At 66.4% G+C, this 20,446-nt stretch overlaps 9 protein-coding genes across 9 annotated transcripts in view; 5 read left to right on the top strand and 4 right to left on the bottom strand.

Moving 5' to 3' along the window:
• Positions 1–419: 419 nt before the first annotated feature.
• On the top strand, positions 420–1,369 carry F751_2461 (Putative lipoyltransferase-like protein, chloroplastic; the record flags this gene model as incomplete). The annotated part of the gene is made up of 3 exons (XM_011400213.1): positions 420–557; positions 713–822; positions 958–1,369. The coding sequence occupies 3 exons, from the start codon at positions 420–422 to the stop codon at positions 1,367–1,369; spliced, it is 660 nt and encodes a 219-aa protein (XP_011398515.1).
• Positions 1,370–1,734: 365 nt separating this feature from the next.
• Positions 1,735–3,101, top strand: F751_2460 (putative enoyl-CoA hydratase, mitochondrial; the record flags this gene model as incomplete). Its single annotated transcript, XM_011400212.1, has 5 exons — positions 1,735–1,875; positions 2,004–2,147; positions 2,290–2,445; positions 2,560–2,833; positions 2,989–3,101. The coding sequence occupies 5 exons, from the start codon at positions 1,735–1,737 to the stop codon at positions 3,099–3,101; spliced, it is 828 nt and encodes a 275-aa protein (XP_011398514.1).
• A 354-nt stretch (positions 3,102–3,455) lies between these two features.
• F751_2459 (U3 small nucleolar RNA-associated protein 14) lies at positions 3,456–8,021 on the bottom strand (the record flags this gene model as incomplete). Its single annotated transcript, XM_011400211.1, has 11 exons — positions 3,456–3,816; positions 3,999–4,207; positions 4,321–4,608; positions 4,762–5,406; positions 5,707–5,940; positions 6,060–6,303; positions 6,525–6,681; positions 6,948–7,161; positions 7,391–7,581; positions 7,703–7,778; positions 7,890–8,021. 11 exons carry the CDS (start codon positions 8,019–8,021, stop codon positions 3,456–3,458), a joined length of 2,751 nt encoding a protein of 916 aa, XP_011398513.1.
• A 27-nt stretch (positions 8,022–8,048) lies between these two features.
• Positions 8,049–8,264, top strand: F751_2458 (hypothetical protein; the record flags this gene model as incomplete). Its single annotated transcript, XM_011400210.1, has 1 exon — positions 8,049–8,264. The coding sequence occupies one exon, from the start codon at positions 8,049–8,051 to the stop codon at positions 8,262–8,264; it is 216 nt and encodes a 71-aa protein (XP_011398512.1).
• Positions 8,265–8,420: 156 nt separating this feature from the next.
• Positions 8,421–12,744, top strand: F751_2457 (Kinesin-4; the record flags this gene model as incomplete). Its single annotated transcript, XM_011400209.1, has 10 exons — positions 8,421–8,447; positions 8,558–8,824; positions 9,025–9,189; positions 9,418–9,698; positions 10,209–10,668; positions 10,860–10,968; positions 11,182–11,346; positions 11,597–11,727; positions 11,921–12,201; positions 12,717–12,744. 10 exons carry the CDS (start codon positions 8,421–8,423, stop codon positions 12,742–12,744), a joined length of 1,914 nt encoding a protein of 637 aa, XP_011398511.1.
• Positions 12,745–13,474: 730 nt separating this feature from the next.
• On the bottom strand, positions 13,475–14,460 carry F751_2456 (FK506-binding protein 2; the record flags this gene model as incomplete). The annotated part of the gene is made up of 6 exons (XM_011400208.1): positions 13,475–13,545; positions 13,684–13,767; positions 13,898–13,940; positions 14,055–14,126; positions 14,224–14,287; positions 14,372–14,460. 6 exons carry the CDS (start codon positions 14,458–14,460, stop codon positions 13,475–13,477), a joined length of 423 nt encoding a protein of 140 aa, XP_011398510.1.
• Positions 14,461–14,848: 388 nt separating this feature from the next.
• On the top strand, positions 14,849–17,643 carry F751_2455 (EIN3-binding F-box protein 1; the record flags this gene model as incomplete). Its single annotated transcript, XM_011400207.1, has 4 exons — positions 14,849–14,879; positions 15,045–15,336; positions 15,690–17,200; positions 17,441–17,643. The coding sequence occupies 4 exons, from the start codon at positions 14,849–14,851 to the stop codon at positions 17,641–17,643; spliced, it is 2,037 nt and encodes a 678-aa protein (XP_011398509.1).
• A 574-nt stretch (positions 17,644–18,217) lies between these two features.
• F751_2454 (hypothetical protein) lies at positions 18,218–19,824 on the bottom strand (the record flags this gene model as incomplete). Its single annotated transcript, XM_011400206.1, has 3 exons — positions 18,218–18,477; positions 18,714–19,518; positions 19,639–19,824. 3 exons carry the CDS (start codon positions 19,822–19,824, stop codon positions 18,218–18,220), a joined length of 1,251 nt encoding a protein of 416 aa, XP_011398508.1.
• A 222-nt stretch (positions 19,825–20,046) lies between these two features.
• F751_2453 (Carbon catabolite repressor protein 4-like protein 2) overlaps positions 20,047–20,446 on the bottom strand; it is a gene marked incomplete at both ends in the record, with an annotated part of 3,211 nt that continues 2,811 nt past the window's right edge. The window contains one exon of the mRNA XM_011400205.1: positions 20,047–20,424. Within this exon, the coding sequence (XP_011398507.1) occupies positions 20,047–20,424 (378 nt within the window). The remainder of the gene's footprint in view (positions 20,425–20,446) is intronic.

The raw sequence follows: 20,446 nt of genomic DNA, 5'->3' as shown, positions 1-20,446 counted from the left end.
TTAAAGTAACTCGAGAAGGTACAGCGTGCACCGCCTCCAATGTCTTTGGACGATCATCATGGCCGCACCCGTGTCTCAACGCGTATCAAGTCAGGGTTGTTCCAGTGAGATCCACCGTGGTCGTTCGACCTTCGCTCAAGCTGGCACTGTCAATGCACACAGGTCTTACATAGTTGATAGACACCGCAATACCCAATGCTCTGCCAAAATACAAAGAAAAGAAGTGGCATTGTACGACTACTGGGACCGGATCGTTCCATATGAGCAGGTACGTTTGTAGGGGGTGCTAGTGCCGATTCCGTGCTTTGGGAGTTGCATGGCCCTGTCATTGCCCAATCCCGGCCCCACTCAGCCCCCCTTTGCACGCTCATCAGGCCTGGAGTCTCCAGCATCGGCTCCTAGAGGAAGTACAGGCAGGCATGCACGGCGTGGGTGCGGTCATCCTACTTCAGCATAGTCCAGTCTACACCCTAGGCGCCGGATCCACGATAGACCACCTGAGGTTTGACCCTTCCAACCCTCCTCATCCCCTCTTCCGGACCGAGAGGGGTGGTGAGGTGCGCTGACATTGGGTCGTGTGTCATGGTTTGTGCTTGTGCTGTGGGTTTGCTGTGACTGTCTGGTTTGCGAGGTATGGGTGAACCTTGAGAGGCGCAAAGGCTTGTGTGATCACCCCAGTCTCCAACGCTGGTCACTTTTCCTTACGGCCCAGGTGACATACCACGGCCCCGGTCAGCTCGTCATGTACCCCATCCTGGACCTGAAGCAGCTGACCCAGGATCTGCACTGGTACCTGCGCAGCCTGGAGGAGGTAGCCATCAGGTGGGTTGCAGGAAGAACCACATGTGCGATGCCCTATAAAGTGGCAACTTTTATTGCATTGCTGACCACACTCGTTGTGCAGAGTCTTGCACATCGTCAGTACCGAGGAGAACCCCACGTTCGGCCCCATACCAGGGCCCTGGAGGCGGTCTCTGGCATAGAGGGCAAGCGGGAGCCTGGACGCACAGGGGTCTGGGTGGATGGCCGGAAGCTGGCAGCCATAGGTGTGAGAGCGCGGCGCTGGGTGACGTGCCATGGACTCGCCCTCAATGTGGCGCCGGACCTTGGGCCCTTCAGCTCCATCGTTCCCTGTGGCATCGCTGGCCGGGAGGTGGGATCGGTATGGGAAGCCAGCCGAGAGGCGGAGGACGACCGCCAGGACAGCAGCATCCAAGCACAGCAGGCCCAGCTGCTGCGAGAGTATGCTGTGGCCCTTCTGGAGGCAGCAGAAGATGTGTTTGTGATGCGACTCGTGCCGGGAGAGGAGCCCTTGAAGGCCCTGACTGCCCCTGTTTGGTTGGAGGAATGCCGGATGGGAAAGTGCTGACTAATCTAATCAGTGTCGGAGGCGAGATCGGGCCGCGCAGCGGCTTTGCTCTGCACAGGCCGCGTCTAGGTAGTGTTTGGCATGCCATTCCCGTATCCGAAAAGGGTCTACGCCTCTCGCACATCTGATCGAAGTTAGGCCAGGATATTGATCGAGGTCTACTTCCCACTCAGGTGATCTTGATGGCGGGTCTGCTGCGGCAGTGTCTCCGACACACCCCAAAGGCCCTGCCTCGATCCCTGGCCCTGGGATACTGGCATAAGCACGTACTTCATGTGCCGAGCCAAGCTGCATGTGCTGGCGCAGGTCGGAATCTGTCGGGTCCTGGCCGGCTTGACAAAGGTGTTGTCAGGGGGCACAGCATCATGCCCTCCCAACCGGCGGTCGATGAAGGCTGGGATGCCCTACTGGGATCCTTCTCCAACCTTCTCGGAGAGGTTGATGAGGCCGGTGTGGCGACCCTGACCCTCAATCGGCCCAAGCAGCTGAATGCCCTGAACTCAGAGGTGACCTTGAGGTGGTGAAGGTGGGATGGTGGTCTACTACTCAGTCGTGTCCAGGCTACCCAGCCAGCCCATTTACATGTGAGCAAGGCTACCTGCAGTTCCCATTTCTCCATGCCACAATCTTGCAGCTCATGGGAGAGCTTGTCGCGGCCTGCCAATACCTGGATCGCAAGCACCCCTCCGCACGCGTCATCATTGTGACTGGGTCAGGCTCCAAGGCGTTCGCCGCCGGCGCCGACATCAAGGAGATGTCCAGCGTCACATACAGCGAGGTAGGGCGGGGTTGATGGCTGAAAGAGCAAATTGTGGGCTGGGATCAATCATTTAAGCAATCTGTGCATCGTCACCCCTAGCAATTCTTCCCCGGTGTGACCCTACTTTCCCCCGCTGCCCACCCCAACCCCTCCATCCCAGGCGTACAACAAGGGCCTGCTGGACGGCTGGGAGACCCTGCGTACCATCCGCAAGCCCATCATTGCCGCAGTGAACGGCTTTGCCCTGGGCGGAGGTTGCGAGCTGGCCATGCTGGCTGACATCATCATTGCCGCAGACTCAGCATCTTTTGGCCAGGTGGGTGTCGACGTGGTCCGCCTGCTTTGACCCATCATGGGCCAGATTTTACCTCCCCTCCCCGCTGCGCGCTTCTCACGTCTACCCCCTCCCCCTCGTTGCCCGCTGCCACAGCCGGAGATCAACCTCGGGGTCCTGCCGGGAATGGGGGGCACCCAGCGTTTGACCCGGGCCGTGGGCAAGAGCCGGGCCATGGAGCTCGTGTTGACCGGGGACCGGCTGAGTGCGGCAGAGGCGGTCTCCCTGGGGCTGGCCAGCCGGGCCGTGCCTGCCGCGGAGCTAATGGAAACCACGCAGAAGCTGGCGAGGCGCATCGCAGCGGCCAGCCTGCCTGTGGCCGCAAAGGCCAAGGAGTGTGTGAACCAGGCGTACGAAATGACGCTCGCAGGTATTTAGGTGGGACTGGGAAAGGCATGAGGATGTCTTGATTGAGCAATGCCTTATTCTGTGAGACTTGGCTTTTGCCTTTACTTGATTGGTAAAAGTGATAACCACCCCTTCGCCGCCAGATTCGACCCTCACCATCATGCCATCCCGACGTAGAGGGCGTAAGATTCGAGAAGCGGGAATTCTGGAGCTGCTTTGCCTTGGCAGACCAGAAGGAGGGCATGGCGGCGTTCATCGAGAAGCGCACCCCAGTCTTTGGCGACTCTTGAATGCGACCCGGACCTCATTGGAAAGACATGTAGAGTGGTCCTGAGCCCAGATTTGACGGCCCACGCTGTGCTGGCAAAGCAGCATCGAATGAACTCACTTTGAAATCCTGCACAGCTTTTCACCATGGCTGTAAAGCAAACCGCTGTTTCACCATTCAGATTCACTCACTGCGTCTCCTTTAAAAAATTAAGCAGAAACTCCTTCCAATGGACCCCCCGGTGACTCTGGTGTTCATCTGAACTGATGATGTCTCCATCCAGGGCTCACAGATGCCGCCGGCAAATCTGTGAGTATACAAGTACAACGAGCCTGTTCCAAGGTGCCGAAATCCCTAAAGGGAAAGGACATACACATCACTTGGCCAGTCGCCCCTGGCTCATCCTCCCCCCCACGACGTTGTTGACCGGCATCTTGGCAGCGCGCTTAGGCGCCGCGGCCGCCGCAGCCGCCGCGTCGGGCGTGTACCGCAGTGGCTCGATGACGACGCCCGCGTCCTTGACCACGGCGGGGCGCGTGAGATCGCGGAAGGAGGCGTCGGTGTTGTACTCCTTGCCCAGGGGTTGGCGGCGTGCGCGCTCGTAGGTCTCCTTGGAGTCGTAGGGAAAGGGCAGCGTGGCGGTGCGGTACTTGGCCGCCGCCTTGTCCCAGCGCTCGGAGAGGATGACGTACTGCATCTTGGCGTCCTTGCGCGCGGCCGCCGCCGCGGCGCGCTGCCTGCAACTCAGGGGTTGAAGGTTGGGGTTGGGGAGTGCTCGATGAGAGAGAGTGCAGTCCAGGGCTCAGCTCCCGCAGGCCCCTCCCTTGCCTTTGTATCTTGAAGCCTGGACCAGGGACAGGCACACGCTTAGGTCGCAGACCCAGAGCAAACACTCCCACCCACCCAGACGCCCACTCACTGTTCTGCCTTGCGTCGGGCGGCAGCCATCCACGCGGGCTCGCGCTGGGCCCCCGCCCAGTTGCCCCAGCCGGGCAGGGTCCCGACTCCTTCCACTTTAGGCAGCTCGGCCTCCACCTCCGAGGCCTTTTCCGCGGCAAACTCCGCCGCCACGTCATCGTTGGCAAAGGCCATGCGGATGAGGTCGTCCTGGGTGTAGGCGGCCGCGCTCTGCAATCCACATAGGAAGCGGGTGAGGAAGGGGTGGGCGAGCGGGTCCAGCAATGCCAGGTGCTCTCCTCCGACAACCCACCTGACACTCCAGCCCTCCCCGCGCTACGCACCTCAGCAGGCTTCAAGCTGTCATCCCCCAGCTCTGCTTCTTGCGCCGCCCTCCCTGCATCGCCGCTCCTCGCTTTCTTCGTGGGCCCAGTCTGCTGCCCCTGCTGCCGCTTCTGCTGCACCTGGCCCTTTGCTTTGGGTGCCGGCACCTCTCCTGCTGCGTCGATGTAATAGCCCACGCCCTGCGGGCCCTTCTTGAAGGTGTACCCCTTCCTGGCGCCAGCAAAAGACCCCGACGGCAGGAAAGTCTTGGCCGCCGCAGACGTGCTGGGGGCAAAGAGGTCGTCGCGCTCCACTGCGGGGCGCGTGGATGCCCGGCCGGCGCCCGCGGCCACGGCCACAAACCCCGCGGAGGAGTGTTGTCTGGGCTGTGCCGACCCAGCGGCGGGCGGGTCGCCGCCGCCGCCCCCTGCCCGTCCCTGGACCGTCGCCGGCTCCCGCACATCCGCGGTCTCCGCCGCGGCCTGGGCCACTCCCTCCTCGCGTCGCTCGGCGCTGAGGTGGCGGGCCAGGCGCGCCGCCTTGGCCTCCACGTCCTCATCCTCGTCAGACTCCAGGTCGCTGTCCTCCCCGGCGGCGATCGCTGCCACCGGGCGCACGGAAGCCGCCGCCGCGCCGCCGTCGCCGCTGAACTGCAGGCGGCCGGAGGTGCGCGCCCGGCCCTCGGCCTTGCGTCCCTCCTCCTCCGCCAGCACGCGCTCGGCGGCCTGTAACGCGGCGGCGCGCTGCTTCTCCCGCGCCCGCTTCATGAAGGGCAGGGCCAGCAGGCCGCCCGCCTCGGCGCCCGCCTCGTCCCCGCCGCCCTCCAGGATGTCCAGCGCCGTACGGTGCAGCTTGGACCGCCGTGCCGGCCGACCCTCCCCGCCTTCCTCCTCGCTGTCCTCCTCCTCGTCGCTGGCAGAGGTGGAGACATCGCTGCCGTCGGCGCCGCCGCGGTCGGGTCGCTCCACCTTGCGCCGCAGCTCCTGGCCCAGCTGGAGCTGTTCGGCCAGCGCCGCGCGCGTCGCGTCGTCGGTCAGGTTGGCGCCGCGCTTGAGCGCGCGCCGCGCCCAGCGCGAGGTGTTCCGATGCTTCAGCGTCAGCCGCTCCTGCGGGTGAGGGATCAGAGGGGGGGGATTACCGACTGTGCATTTATGAGAGGATGGGGAAGCTTTGGGAGGGTATGCACGACATAGTGCTCAAACATGACGGGGCCATTCTCGGCTCACAACCATGATCAAGCGTAGGATGAAAGGTAGAGGAGGGCATGCAACGAGCACAGCAGCGCAATGCAGGACAGTGCACCACTCAAGACACTTGCGCGTGGGTCATCACCCGTTCTCACACATTCTCATGCGCCTTCGCATGCACACACCACCCTTGCCACTGCCACCAAGCCCGCCACCGACCTTGGCACGGGCAAATTCGGCCTCCTCGGCAGCGACCAGCGCCTCGGCGGCGTCGCCGCCCTCCTCCGCCCCCAACTTGTCGGCCTTGCGCCGGTCGGCGCGTTTCATCTGGCGCCGGTACTCCTTGCTCTTGATCTTCTTCAGCCGTTTGGCCTTGGCCTCGTGGTAGTACAGCAGCGCCCGGGTCTTGGCCAGCCGGTTCTGGCGCTCCCTCAGCTCCTCGATGGTCAGCTCCTATGGGGTGGCTCGGTAGGAATGTATGGATCAGTCAGGGGGCCAGGCATCTTGCCAGGACCGCATCCCAGCCGCCCCACGCCACCATAATCTGGTACAACAACCGCCGCGCCCCTCACCCGCGCCGCCAGCGCCTGCTCCGACTCGGCCAGCGCGCGGTCCGAGTGGGCGCCGGCGCGCGCCAGCATTGCCGCCACCTCGGCCTCCATACCGGTCACGGGCGCGTGCTTGTCCACCAGCCCGGCAACGGTGGTGGTGGTGTGCACTGCGGCCTTGTCCGACGTGAAGTGGATGGTGGGGGCCGCGGCGTTGGCCTTCACCAGCGGGCGCCACTTGCTGACGTCCTTGCTGGCCGCCTCATACCTGGGAGCGGGTAAGGTTGGGGGGGGCATCAGACCGCGGCGGATAGGTTTCCCTTGGGGCCTGGGCCTCAAACTGCTGTCAGCAAGGCTTCAACTCACACCAGGACCCAACTTCTCCTCTCCTCCTCCTGAGACCGATTTCACCCCAGCTGCTCATTCTAGGGCCAGCATGGACCCTGTCCAGCCTACTGATACTTCTTCCTACTCCCACTTGTCCCTCACCCCGCCTTGCGCTCCAGACGCTGCCGGATGAGACCCGGCAGCGGCGGCGCCACGGCCGACTCCTTGGCCTCCATGCGCAGCAGGGTCTTGCGGGCCTTGCCCAGCTTGGTCTGGGCGTTGCCTAGGCCCTGTAGCAGGTCGCTGACAGAGAGATCACCTACATAAATGAATGGAGGGGGGCCATGGGTGGAGGCCGCGAGTGTCCCATTGCATCGCAGGGCTAGCGATTTAAGGCAGTTGGGCGGGGTCCGACAATGCTGTCTGGATTATGTGGAAAGGAAGGCATGCACATCAAGCCTTCCTCGGATGCCCAAAGAAACATCCAATGCAGACAGCAGCGCATGAAGAGAGGGCCGCGAATGGCACGTTGCCCTGTATCCTAAATCATCCCCAGCGCACACTCCTGTCCTGTCACACAGTCACCTGCATTGGGCATGTTGTGCTCGGCCTCCGGGTAGGCCTCAGTCACAACGGCGCGGCGCTCCTTCCTCCCTTTCTTGCCGGGGGCGCCCTCGGTGACTGCTGCCAGGAGGGCGGCGTGGGCGGTGTCATCCTCCTCATCCTCTTGCCCGCTCCCAGACCCACTGCCGCGGGCAGTGCCAGCTTCTACGTCGTCATCAGACTCCTTGCCCTCCTCCTGAAAAGGGGATGGAGAGCACTGGGGTAATGATTTACACGACCCCAGTCACTCCTTCTGGAAATTGCCATTGCAGGCACCAAGGGCTTCGTGGGGTGTACCTTGATACACAAAGATACCAACACTGAATCACGAGACCCAGGGATGTACACATTACCAAGAGCAATCCCCACACGTAACAAATTCCTCCAGTTCCAGTCCATGACAAGCCCTCACCAACTCCACCCACCTCGGAGGAAGACGCATCAAACACATCGTCGAGCTCGTGCCCGCTCTGAGCATCCTCTTCGTCGCTGTCAAGATTGATGTCGGCGTCAGAGCCATCGGCATCTGAGCCATCGTCAGTCGTCTCCCCCTCCTCCCCCTCCTCGCCACTGGGACCACCCTCGAACATGTGCCCATACAGTGCGTTATCCTCGGCTGCAGGAGGGTGAGCGAGGATGGCGTGTCATGCGGCATGCTGCCAAAGGGCCAGTGCCCAAACGCCTCTCTCTACTCCCTCAACCATGGGCAGAGGCGGGCATGAAGCATGCATACCCACCTGTAAAAGCTGTGTCCTCGTCAATCTCCTCATCCTCAAAGTCGGATGGCATTTCGTACTCATAGTTATCCACGCGCTGCACATCAAGAGGAGGGGAACCCGACGTTGGAGGGTGCCACCAGAGTGGCCAAGCAGAGCAGCAAAACTACTGTGACCATCTCTGGCCCTCACGTAGGTATTCCCTCACATCGTATTTGTTCTTGAGCCTCTCCTCTTCAGGCTCGCTATCCTCAGCCTCGAAGACGTCATTCTCAACCTCCCTTTCACGGTTGGACTTGGGCGGGGCGCGAGGCCCACGCCAATTCCCAGCCTTTGCCATCCTCAACGAGCCGTGGTGCCGGACTGCATGCACAGTTTGAGAGGTAATGGATGCAGAGCGACGCCAGGGGGACCGACTCCCAGGTCATTGTGCCGAACATATGGTAGCATGCGGGATGGTGCTCCGGGGTGTTGCGCGCGCTCTGCTTTCTGGCGGGAAACAATACTGCCCGAAACTCTCTCCGCGACAGCTCTGCTGGCTGGCAATGTCCCCTCTCATGTGCTCCAGAATTCCACGGCATGAGGCAACGGCGAAGATCGACGCTTTGATCTGTACCGTCCCGTGGGAATAGGAGTATCCCGCCTCTTCTCGCAGCAGCGTCGTACTTTTCAAAGTGACCATGGCTGTCAGCGGAGTCGGTGCTTGACGAGACGTTTTGGCACTTGTTCGACCGCCAGCATGGCATCTCACACCTCGCCACTCACGGTGAGTGGATTATTTTGATTACACTTGCTACCGCTCATCGTGCACTGTCCTCCGCGCCCGAGCTAGGGACCGAGCATCTACGCCGGCCCCTCTCCACGCACACTCCCCAGGCGCTGGTCGTGCCAGAGCCCTCGGATGCGGGCACACCGGGCTTCGGCTGGTCCTCCCCCTCCCCCTCCCAATCTTCCGGCGGGAATCACATCGAGTCCAGGGCCCAGAGGGCCGCCAGCAAGCGGAGGGCCGCCAGTGAGTGGATCGGGATGGCGCTGGGCGTCAGCGTCCCACACGAGACCGACCAGGCCTTCCGCCGCGCACTGGCCGACGGCGTCACCCTGTGCCGCCTGGTCAACTGGCTGCGCCCGGGGTCCATTCCCAAGGTACCTCAGGGCTGCTGTTGGTGTTGTGGCTGGGTGAGGGGATGATGGTGGGTCCTGCAGCCTGGTCCTGCCCATGCAGACGCCAGCACCGGGATGCGGATCCTATGTCTGTCATAAAGGGCTCTATTTTGGGTATACATCCTTATCTTGGTGCCAACCCCCTTCACCACCCCCATCTCCCCAACACACACCCTCTCAAGGTCGTGGAGGCCATGCCCGACGGCTCCGGCACCCCCTCCCATGCCACCGGGGATGTGATCCAGACCTTCGAGAACGTGACCAACTTCATCCGCGTCGCGCGCGACCTGACGGGGGAGACCTTCAGCGCGCGTGACTTGGAGGAGGGCGGGGAGGAGCGCCCCGGCGTGGCCGGCTGCATCCTGGGACTGCGGGACCTGGCCGCGGGGCGCACGCCCCCCGGACCCCGGTCCTCCCCCGGCCCCTGGAGCACGCCCGGGGGGCAGGGCCTGCCACCCCTGCCCTCCCCCGCCTCGGGCGCCCGCGCCTCCGCCGGTGCGGGCCCTGGCCAGGCAGCGCCTCGCCCGACCCCGCCCCCCCGCCCCGGCTTCAGCTTCACGCCGGCCGCCGCGCAGCTGGTGGCCAAGCACGGCCTGGCCGCGGCGGCGGCCGACGCGCCCGACGGGCTGAACCACCTCATGCGCTCCTGCACCCACATGCTGCGCAGCCGCATGGGCCTCGGCGCCTCCTCGCCGGCGCCCGACGCTGGGCCGCGACGGGGCGACGAGGCCGAGGCCGGCAGCACTCAGGCGCCGGTCCCCGCCTACGCGCTGGACGCGGTGGGGCCCGTGCTGGAGAGCGTGCTCAGCAACCTGACCTCCGAGTACGAGAAGCGGCTGCTGGCCAAGGACCAGGAGTTCAAGCTGGCGCAGGAGGCGCAGGAGCGCATGCGCCGCCAGATCACGCGCCTGCAGGCGGAGATGGGCGGCTGGCGCGCGCAGGCGCAGGAGGCGAGGGAGGCGCAGGCGCGGGCGGCGAGCGCGCGCGAGGGCCCCGCCGCGCCGGACACCGCCGGCGCGGGGATCGCGCGCGAGGCCGCCGCCATGGACCGGGCGGAGCTGGAGGCGGCGCGCGCGGACGTGGAGGCGGCGCGTGCGGAGGCGGCTACGACCGCGGCGCGGCTGGCGGAGGCGGAGGCCGCGTTGCTCGGCGCACAGGCAGCTGCCTCGGCGCGCGCTGCGGCCGCCGAGGCCGAGCTGGCCGGGCTGCGGGACAGACTGGCGGCCTTCGAGGGCCTGCAGGCGCGGTACGACGCCGTGGCGGCGCAGAACCGCGCGCTGTACAACGCGGTGCAGGACGCGCGCGGCGCGCTGCGCGTGTACTGCCGCGTGCGTCCCGCCGGCGCCACCGGCGACGCCGGGGCGAGCGTGGTGGAGCCGGGCCCCGACGGCGCGCTGGGCGTGTACTCCGCGCGCCACGGCCGCTGGCACCACTTCCGCTTCGACGCGGTGTTTGGGCAGTCCGCCGACCAGGAGGAGGTGTACGCCGAGACCGCGCCCCTGGTCCGCTCCGTCCTGGACGGCTACAACGTCTGCATCTTTGCCTACGGCCAGACCGGGTCGGGGAAGACACACACCATGTCAGGGACGGACGTGGGCCGCTTGTCGGGCCGCGGCGTCAACTACCGCACCCTGGACGACCTGTTCGCGCTGCGCACGGAGCGCGCCGCCGATGCGCGCTACGCCATCCGCGTGCAGCTGCTGGAGATCTACAACGAGACCCTGCGCGACCTGCTGGTGGAGGGCGCGGCGGCCGGGGGACAGGCGCGCAGCCTGGCCCTGAACAACACCGCGCGCTCGGGGGTCAACGTCCCCGACGCCACGCAGGTGGGCGGGGGGGGGCGTGTGTGGACAGGGGTGGTGATGAAGGGAAGGGGGGGGTGACCTTGAGCCCGGCAGGCAAGGGGACGGAGCGAGCCGGAGCGAATCCAGTAGCGCAATCTTCGCCAGCAGCTGGTGTGGCACCCTGGACTCCTCGACGGACTCCCAAATCATCCACAACCTCCCCCGCACCCAAGGTCACGGTGGAGTGCACGGAGGACGTGCTGCGGGTGATGGAGCTGGGGGCACGCAACCGTGCGGTGGCCGAGACGAGGATGAACGAGCGCAGCAGCCGCTCGCACCAGGGTCAGTGGGGAGTTGGGACGTGACGTGCAGAGGGGGCGGGGGAGGGCTGTGCGAGGGGGGAGAGGCTTGCGATGGCAGGGAGGCTGCGTGCGGCAGTAGAGAGTCCGCCCATGCCGGCGCCAGGATGGGATGGCTGCTGGATCATCGCAGGCGCCGCGAACCGACCCTGCATCCCCTTCCTTTCCCTCCCCCCGATACAAATCCTTCAAACAGTGCTGACCATCCTGGTGGAGGGCGAGGGCCTGAACACCCGCGCACGCACCCACGCCTGCCTCCACCTCATCGACCTGGCCGGGTCGGAGCGCATCGGGAAGAGCGGCGCGGAGGGCCAGCAGCTGGTGGAGGCGCAGCACATCAACAAGTCCCTGTCCGCCCTGGGTGGGTTGAGAAGGTGGTGCGGGAGTGGGGCCGGGTGGAGACGGTGCAGGCGTGGGGCCGACAGACAGGCTGATGCAGCGCCTCGACCGTGCAGCGCTGCGCCTGGCATGCCGGCGGCCTGTCCTGAGGCTCCTGCCGGCCGACCTGCACGCTGAGCGATGGGCTGTGCAAGGCTTGCTCGCCCTTGTTTGGTGGCATTCCGGTCCCCTCAAACCCACCACCCCCTCTTTCCTCCCTCTCCCTGAAACAGGCAACGTAATGCACGCCCTGGCCTCCAAGTCGGCCCACATCCCCTTCCGCGACTCCAAACTGACACAGCTGCTCCAGGACTCCCTGGCGGGCCAGGCCAAGACCATGATGTTTGTGCACGTGGCGCCTGAGGTGGGTGGCGGCGAGGAGGTTGGGTGGGGTGGATGGGGCCAGCACAGCAAGGAGGAGGGAGCGAGGCGCTGGGGATGCTCCCCCGCGCGCCCAGCACCTCGTGATGCTGAGTGCGTGTGGCCAGGCATGGCGCTGGGGATGGCTTCTCACTGGGACGTTCGCGCCGGCTTCGAGCCCAAACTCCACTGCGCAGGCCTCCAGCCTGAGCGAGACGCTGTCCACGCTGAACTTCGGCAAGGGCGTGACGGAGATCACGCTGGGCGCGGCCAGGAAGAACACGGAGCCGGGCGCGGTGTTCGAGGCGCGGGACGCGGCGGGTCGGCACGAGCGCGAGGCCGCCGCCGCACGCGTCGCGCTGGCCGAGCGCTCCGCGCGCTGCCAGGAGTTGGAGGGCGAGGTGGAGGCGCTGCACCTGGCCCTGGCCGCCGCCAACCGCATGGCGGCGGAGGGCAGGGCGGCGGCCGCGGCGGAGCGGTCTGGAGGGGAGGGCGCCGGCGGCATCCCCGCCTTCCGCCCCGCGACGGGGGAAGCTCCGGCGGGGTGTCGGGCCGCCGAGGCGGGGCCGGGCGCCGCGCCGGTCCTTGCAGGAGAGCCTGGCTCCGCACCGGTTCCCTCGGCGGCGCCGGGTCCGGCACGCACGGCAGCGTCCGCGCCGCCGCCGCCGGAGGGCCTCGGCAAGGCCGCCGCTGGCCGGATGCTGCCGGCCATGGCCAAGCTCAACCTGGGCGGGCTGATCGAGGGCGACGGGCTCCCCGGCCAGCCAGGCCTCGGGGCGATCCCCCCTCCTCGCCGGCGCAGGGGTGTGTGGGATTCGCTTGGGAAAGGGGGATTGGGGGCGGGGGCTGAGATTCTCTCAGCAGTGTGCGCTGCTGGGGGCGCTGCGTGGTGATGGCGTGGACCGGCCCAGGAAGTGAAGAGGGACGCGAGGGCTTCTGGACCTCACCACAAACCTCAGTCACACCCCCCACACAACCCCCCTCCCCATGCAGTCCCGCGTCAGCAGGATCCCCGGGCTGACGCCGCCGCCCGCGACGGCGCGCCCCGCCCGCTCCTCCCCCTCCAGCACCTCCAGCATCCCCCGGTGAGGGCGCCGACTGGGAACCCAAGTCGCCACAATCCGCGGCCTCTCTGCACTGAAATGTCACCCTTTCCGCCTTCATCGGCCCCTCAATGCAGTCCCATGTCGGCACGAGGCCAGTCTGGTGAGTCGCGCAGGGCCTCCCTCACGGGGGACGGCGGCCCCGGGCCCCTGCCCAGCAGCCGGTTGAGCTCTGGCCAAAGCGTGGCCCCCCGGGTGGACACGGGGCGCGGTGCCGGAGTCAGAGCGGCCCCAGGTGCTCCACTCGCTAGTCGCACGTCCAGTGGCGGCAGCGTGATGGCCCCGCTTTCCTCCCGGACCTCCAGCAGCCGACGCTGGGCTTGAGGGTTTTGAGGCCAAAGGACGCACGAGGCGTCTGACGCACGCTGTGGCGGCAGATGTGGCCTCGGTGGAAAGCCTGCCGGGGCCATGAGCGCTCGAGAAGCCTGTGTCGCCCTCCCCACTGGAGCCTGAAAGAACCGTTCCTCGACCCCACACCCGACCCCTCCCGACGCACGTCACCTCTTTCTGCGTTGTTGTCGATTGCACCCAGTAGCAGGGTGCATGCACATGCCGTGCATGGGCAGCCGGGCAGGATGAAATGCTGGGGTACCGGTGAGGAGCCATCAGCATGCCCATCCCAGGTTCCTCAGGACTCCCCCTGAAAGTCTAGATGGAGATGGTCTCGGTCTTGCCTTGGATGCTCACCAGCTCTGTCTCGAACACCAAAGTGGCGCCCCCTGGCGTTGCAAAAGGGGAGTGGTGGGCAGCACAGCACGCGGATGACTGGTTGTGAGCCGGTCATACAAGAAGAGCGGCAGGTGACGTCCCCTGAGAGCAGACCTGCAAGCACCTGCCTCCTTGTCCCCACCACTCACCCGGAATTACCCCGCCGGCACCTCGGGCACCGTAGCCGAGCTCAGGGGGAATGACCAGCTTACGCTTCTCGCCAATGCACATGCCTGTCGATGCGAAGGAGTGGATTCATGGAGGCAATAACGGTGAAGCAGAGCCGCGTGAAACGACGTCCGCCCCTTGAGCGCCATTGACTGACCGCTGCACAGCACGAGCTGCCCAATGCTCCCTCCTCACCTTCCACACCCTGGTCCCAGCCCTTGATCACTTGGCCGACACCCTGGTGAGGAGGGCATCAGAGCACGGGTTTCAGCTCCTGTTTTCCTCGAGCATGCCGCTCCATCTGTAGGAAGGAGACAGAATGCCAAATACAGTCACAAGGGCCCATCCTCACCAGCTTGAAGGAGATGGGCTGGCCCCGCTTGTAGCTGGAGTCGAACTCCGTGCCGTCGGCTTGCAGGGTGCCCTGCGCCCAGCTTACAGCGAGCGGTGAATAGAAGTACACCATGAATACTCGAAGAAATTCTGTCAAGGCATTCCCATCAGGAGACCCAATGGCTTACCCGGTAGTGCACCGACACGCCATCTCCCTTGGCAGCCTTGACAGCGCAAGACGGCGGGGTGTGCCTGCGATGGGAGTGTGAATGGTACGATAGGAGAAATAGGACTGATGCAGGCGCAAAACTTGCCCTCAGGCTAATCCCGGCTTACAGGGTGGTGATCTGCAGGTCCGAGGCCTTGGCTGTCATGGCCACAGCCAGGGCCAGCACGGTCGTGCACACCATGAGCCTTCCCATCATGATGATGATTTGACTAAGACTTTCGATTGGCAGGCGCTGTGGCGAGAAAAGGGCATTGTTTTTGCTCGAATCGGAGGGTGCTGAGGTGTCCCTTTTCCTGCCTTCCATTGACGACTGCACGGAGTCCTGCCACTCTCCTGATGGAATGGCGCCCACCCAGAGCACCCCTCCCACGACGACTCAAGCAGCCCGAGACTCCTCTCAATAATTAAAAGAATAGCTTTGCGACAGCGTCGTTTATAGAGCTCCGGCAGGAGGGTCTGTGGGGAGGATCCCTCTCCGCATCTCCCGATCCGATAAAACTTGTCGGAGTAGAGGGGGCCAGGAGGCTCGCGTGGATGTCGACCCACTAGCTAAGTATAGTGAACAGCGCATGCCCGCCGGCCTCATGGCGTCGGGCCTCCCGTACTGCTCCCCCGGTGAGGATGTGGTGTCGGAGTTCCTAGGGCTTGGCAGCGCGCCAGGGTCATGAATGTAGGGGTGGGATGAACACCCCGGCCCTGCTCGCGGCGTGGGAACAGACGGTGTCTTGACCCCGGCAGTGTCTTCATACTCTCACCCCACCCCCACCTGGACCGGTACAGATGCCGGCCTGGCCCCTGAGTGCTGCCTGGACGCCTGCGAGCCCGGCCTCGCCTGGCCGACGCCGTGCCCACCGCCCGCCAGCAAGGGCCCCCACCCCCCCTGGTCCAGCCTGCCCACGGACGTGATGGGCGCGGTGTGCGCGGGGCTGGCCCCGCGCGACCTGTGCTGTGCGCGGCTGGCCTGCCGCGCCTGGTCCGCGTCGCTGTCCCGCACCGTGGCCTCGCTGGCGCCGCGCACGCCGCGGCTCCAGGCGCTGGCCGCCCGCTTCCCCGCTCTGCAGGAGCTGGACCTGTCCCCCTGCCGCGCGGCGCTGGCCGACGCCGCGCTGCGCGCGCTGCGCGACATGCGCTGCCTGCGCGACCTGCGCCTGGACGGCTGCGCGGGCCTGACCGACGAGGCGCTGGGCCACGTGGCCGCCGCGCGCGGCCTGCGCAGCCTCAGCCTGGCGGGGCTCCCCCTCTCCGACCTGGGCCTGGCCGCGCTGGGGGCGGCGCGCCGCCGCGCTACCCGGCGGTGCACGCGCCGCCCCGCCCGCGCCCGCCGAGCCCGGCCCTGCTGCTCGGTTCGGCGCGCGCCTCGCCGCCGCGCCTGACGCGCACGCTGCCGGCGCCGCGCCCCCCGGGCGCCCTGCCCCTGCTGGTCAGCCTGGACCTGACGGGGTGTGCGGGGGTGAGTTGCCGCGGCCTGGCCGCGCTGGGACCCGCGCTGGGCCGCCTGCGCCACCTGCGCCTGGGCTCCTGCGGCGCGGGCGCCGCGGGCGAGGCCGACGCCGTGTTGCGCCTGCTGGGCTCCGCCTGCGCCCGCCTGACCGACCTGGACCTGGCGGGGTTTGCGCTCACCGGCGCAGGCCTCCTCGCGCTGGCGCCTCTGGGCGCCAGCCTGGAGACGCTGGGCCTGTGGAACTGCGCCACCGTGCCCGACGCCGAGCTGGGCGCGCTGGCCGCGCTGCCCAGGCTCGCCGACCTCTCGCTGCGCGGCTGGCACCAGCTGACCGACGCGGGGGCGGAGGCGCTGGGCGCGCTGCCCAGGCTCGTGCGCCTCGACCTCCGCGCCTGCGAGCAGCTGCGCGGCGAGGGCCTGGCCGCGCTGGCCGCCGCCGGCGGCCTGCACACCCTGGACCTGCGCCGCTGCCACGCGCTGACCGACGCGGGCGTGGCCGCGGTCGGGCGCCTGGCCTCCCTCCGCTCCCTCCTCCTGGACGGCTGCTGGCAGGTGACGGGCCCGGGGCTGGCCGGGCTGGCAGGCTTGAGGAACCTGGAGCGCCTGTCTCTGCAGGGCTGCCGCGGGGTCTACATGCCAGACGGCGGCGCACTGCCCGGGCTGGGCGCCTGCGCCGCGCTCCAGTCCCTCAGTCTGCGCCTGTGCGACCGCCTGGCGGGCGGCGCGCTGGGCTTCCTGGCCTCCCTCCCCGACCTCCGCTCGCTGGACCTCAGCAGCTGTCGCCTGCTCACCGGCGAGGACCTGGGCCCCCTGGCCGGCGCCGCCAAGCTCACCACCCTCCGCGCCGAGCACTGCCTGGGGCTGGAGGGCCGCAACGCGCTGGCCGCACTGGGCGCCTGCCCCGCCCTCCAGTCCCTCTTCCTCTGCGGCTGCCGCAAGCTGGATGGCGCCGCGCTGGGCGCGCTGCGCCCGCTGCGCGACCTGCGCCTCCTCTCCCTCCACGGCTGCCACGGCGTGCCCGGGCTGGATGCGGGGCTGGACGCCATGCTGGCCGCCGGGCCGCCCTCCCACCCGTGCCTGGCCACGCTCTCCCTGCAGGGCTGCGACAGCGTGTCCGACAAAGGGGTGGCGGCCCTGGGACGCCTCCCCGCGCTGCGCACGCTGCACCTCTCTGACTGCGCCGGGGTGGAGGGGCGCGGGTTCGGGGCCTGGGGCGCCGCCGGCGACGATGGCACCGCCCCCCCCCTCGCCGAACTCCACCTCCAGAACTGCGGCGCGGTGAGCGATGCGGGCGCTGCGGCCGTCGCGCGGCTGGCCTCGCTGCGCGAGCTGCGCCTCAAGGCCTGCCGCGCGCTGACGGAGCAGGGGCTGGCCAGCCTGGCCGCCGGGCTTTCCAACCTGACCACGCTGTCGCTGCAGAACATGACGCTGACGGACGGCGGCGTGCGGCCCCTGGCCCGCCTTGCCAAGCTGGAGTCCCTGGAGCTCCAGTTCTGTTGGCAGATCACCGACGCGGGTGGGTGGGTGGGTGGTTTGGGGTGGAGTGGGCGGCATAGGTGGGGTGGGGAAGATAGAGCAAGACGTTTAACTTATCTGGGACTGGGTCATACTGCATCTAGCTCAGGGTCTGCTCGCTTTCCGGGGATGTAGACACGGCAGTGCATGGTGCAGAGCAAAAGGCGACCGACTCCCCACTACCAAGCCACAGTTTCTCACTTTCCGTGCAACACCACAGGGGTCACGGCGCTGACGGTGCTGCAGGAGCTGACGCGGCTGGACCTGCTGTACAGCTGGCAGGTCACGGACAGCGTGCTGGCCGACCTGGCGGCCATGCCAAATCTGCGGCGCCTGAACCTGACGGGATGCCACCGCATCTCACGGGCGGGGCGGGAGTCCATCGCCCACCTGCTCCCCACCGATCGCCAGGAACTGTCCTGACGAGAGCCATGGCTCCTTAGGCAGGCAGAGGAGAGCGCACACATAGGAGGAATGCTGTTGCCCCCTTCTCCCAGTTGGCGCGCCTCCTCTTTACTGAGTGGGGAAGTGTGACAAGGTGACTATGTAGCCCCTAGGTAGCTTTCCTCATTGCATTTTCCCTGCACCCTGCTCCCCAGAGTCCATCTGACGACAGGTGACTGGGCACTGTTGCCTGCACCACACCCATCAAGGTGTGCGTGCTGACTTTTCCCATGACAAACGACAAGTGACGCATCACATACTTGCTTTACAGCCGGTGTCCTACACACCCTCTCCCCATTCTCGGCAACGCTGCCGTGCCTTGCATCAAACGAGCTGCCACACCATCATGTCCAGCAAACAGCCTGACAGACTCTGACAACGGTCATACTGGACCGCATTGCATGACCCCAGTGTCATCCCACTTGTAAACTGGACAAGCAGGGCCAGGTATTTGATATTTTAAAGCAACAGGGCTATCCCTGGGCGGCACCCTCCACGGTTCAAGAGGGACACTCAAATCTGGCGAGCAAGTCTCCCTGCGCCCCTCTGCACATCAAAATTCTATGATGAAACCGTTGCTGAGGGTGGGCAGGTCGTGGTCGGGCTGCGGAACCATGAGCGGCTGTGCAAACGGGTTTTCACAGACACTAGGGCGTGGGGCGCCGCCCAGAACCTTGCTGACCGCCTCCCCGCCCATCCAAGCGGCCTCCGCCGAGTAGTCTGTGAAGCGGGCGGTGAGCTTCTTCGCGCGACCGGTCCTCAGGCGGCACAGCGCGCGCAGCGCACCGGCCCACTCCGGGTACACCGCCAGGCCTGCAGGGAAGGTCAGGCATGGAGCCTTGGACGGCAGAAACTTCAAGAGGAGTCCATGTTGGGGTCCATGTGATTGGCAGAGGCCTGGCTGCCCATGATTGGAATTGACGCACAGGGACGACACAAGGTACTGTCACAGACTGCATGCCTACGCCAAAGTACAAGCTGATGAGGCAGATTAATGCACATCACCAAGGCAAGGGCCTGCATATTCAGCATGACCCACCCACACCCACCCGCATTCGGAGCCACCACGAGGTCCACCTCCCGCAGCCTGCCAGCCCCTTCATCCCCCGCGCATGACACCTCCCCCCCGCCAGGGGGAAAGAGGAGGTCCTGGTACAGCCCGCGCCTGAAGGTCAGGGTGCAACACAGCCCAGGACCACCCCCGGCATATCTGGGCCCGTGCCAGGCCACCGACCGGCTGTCCAGCTGAGGTGGCACCCCAGGCCCCACCAGGACCAGGATCCAGGCAACGGAGGGCCAGAGGGCGGAGAGGACGGCAAACTGGGGCCAGCTCCCCACCTCCCACGCCGCGCCCAGCAAGTGGCAGGAAAGCGCGGCGGGGTGTGTGGCCTGGCCGGCCGGCCCCAGGTGCGCCAGTGCTGCGCCGTGCACGGTCAGCACGGCGTCCAGGCAGAGGCGGAGGGGACTGTCTGCGGGGGCGCCGCAGAGGCGGCAAAGGCTGGCCCAATCTTGGACGGGGTGCGGGGCCGTGGTAGGGCAGGCGGGCGTGCTCGTTCCTGGAAACAGTCCGACGAGGTTTGCGCATCCTGCGATCAACTGTCGCCCCGCGCGCTCGCCAAGGCCGTCCACCAGGAGGCCTGCAGCCTGCCGCCACTCCAGTTGCAGGGCTGGCGCATCTGGAGCAGCGTCCATCAGGCGGCGGACCCAGGGGAGGGCTAGGACGTCCACCACACTCCCCGCCGCACTCCTGTCCAGCACACCCGGCCACGCGCACTGTGTGGCCTGCGGCCCGGCCCTGATGAGGTCGGTCACCGCTTGACCATGGATGCATGGGTCCAATGTTTGCAGGAGGGCCTGCAGGGTGGGACGAGTGTGGGAAGGGCATGTGACCTGCAGTGTAGGCAGGCAACATAGCACCTTTCCCAGCTTTCCCCCACAGCCACCTTGACATCCACCACTTAGAACACCGCTCACCCCTCTGGACTCCCGCTGGCAGGCGAAGCGGAAGCATTGGTCCACGTTATGCCCACCACCAAAGGCGTGCACCTCCCGGCACAGGTCCGAGCAGTAGTAGACGGCGGTACACTCGGGGCAGGTGAGAAGTTCCTGGATGTGCTTGTTACAGACGTAGCATGATCGTTCAGGCTGGGCATGCGACATGGTGTGCGTTGCTGCCGACGACGATGCCCTCCCGATCACCTGGATCGCCTGATTGGGGAGCCATCGGCCTCATCAGACCAACACCATGGCTCCTCGACACCCGGGATGCCAACATGCGAGGTCGATATTTACATCGGCACCGTGTCGAGTCATGGACATGGGGAGGAGGGGGTATGGAATACTCGACGAGGCCCGTGTCGAAGGCGCGCGTCGCCGCGCGCCTCACTTGGCGCCCTCCACCGCCGCGTACTGGAAGGTCACCGCCAGCGCCAGGTGGTCGGAGGAGAGGAACTCGGAGGGCAGGCCCCCGTCGGCCCCCCCACCCCTCACCTCGCTCTCCTCCATCAGCTCCAGCGTGGCCACGGGCACCAGCGAGTCGGAGGTGTAGAGGATGTAGTCCAGCGTGCCCTTGAAGTTCCCCGTCAGGTTTGTCCACCGCGGCTCGGCGGTGGCCAGGTCCAGGCGCCGGCGCTGGCGCACCAGCCCCGCCGAGTCGGCCTCGCCTGGGACCGCCAGCGCCGCGTAAGCGCTGGCCAGCGGCAGCCCGTGCTGCAGCTTGGCGGCCGGGCGCAGGATGCCCAGGGGGTCGTTGCTCAGCTCCTGATCATGGTTTTTTGGGGGG

This window comes from Auxenochlorella protothecoides, assembly GCF_000733215.1.
Source record: "Auxenochlorella protothecoides strain 0710 unplaced genomic scaffold scaffold24, whole genome shotgun sequence".
Lineage (NCBI taxonomy): Eukaryota > Viridiplantae > Chlorophyta > Trebouxiophyceae > Chlorellales > Chlorellaceae > Auxenochlorella > Auxenochlorella protothecoides.
This window is presented reverse-complemented; position numbering and strand designations above follow the sequence as displayed.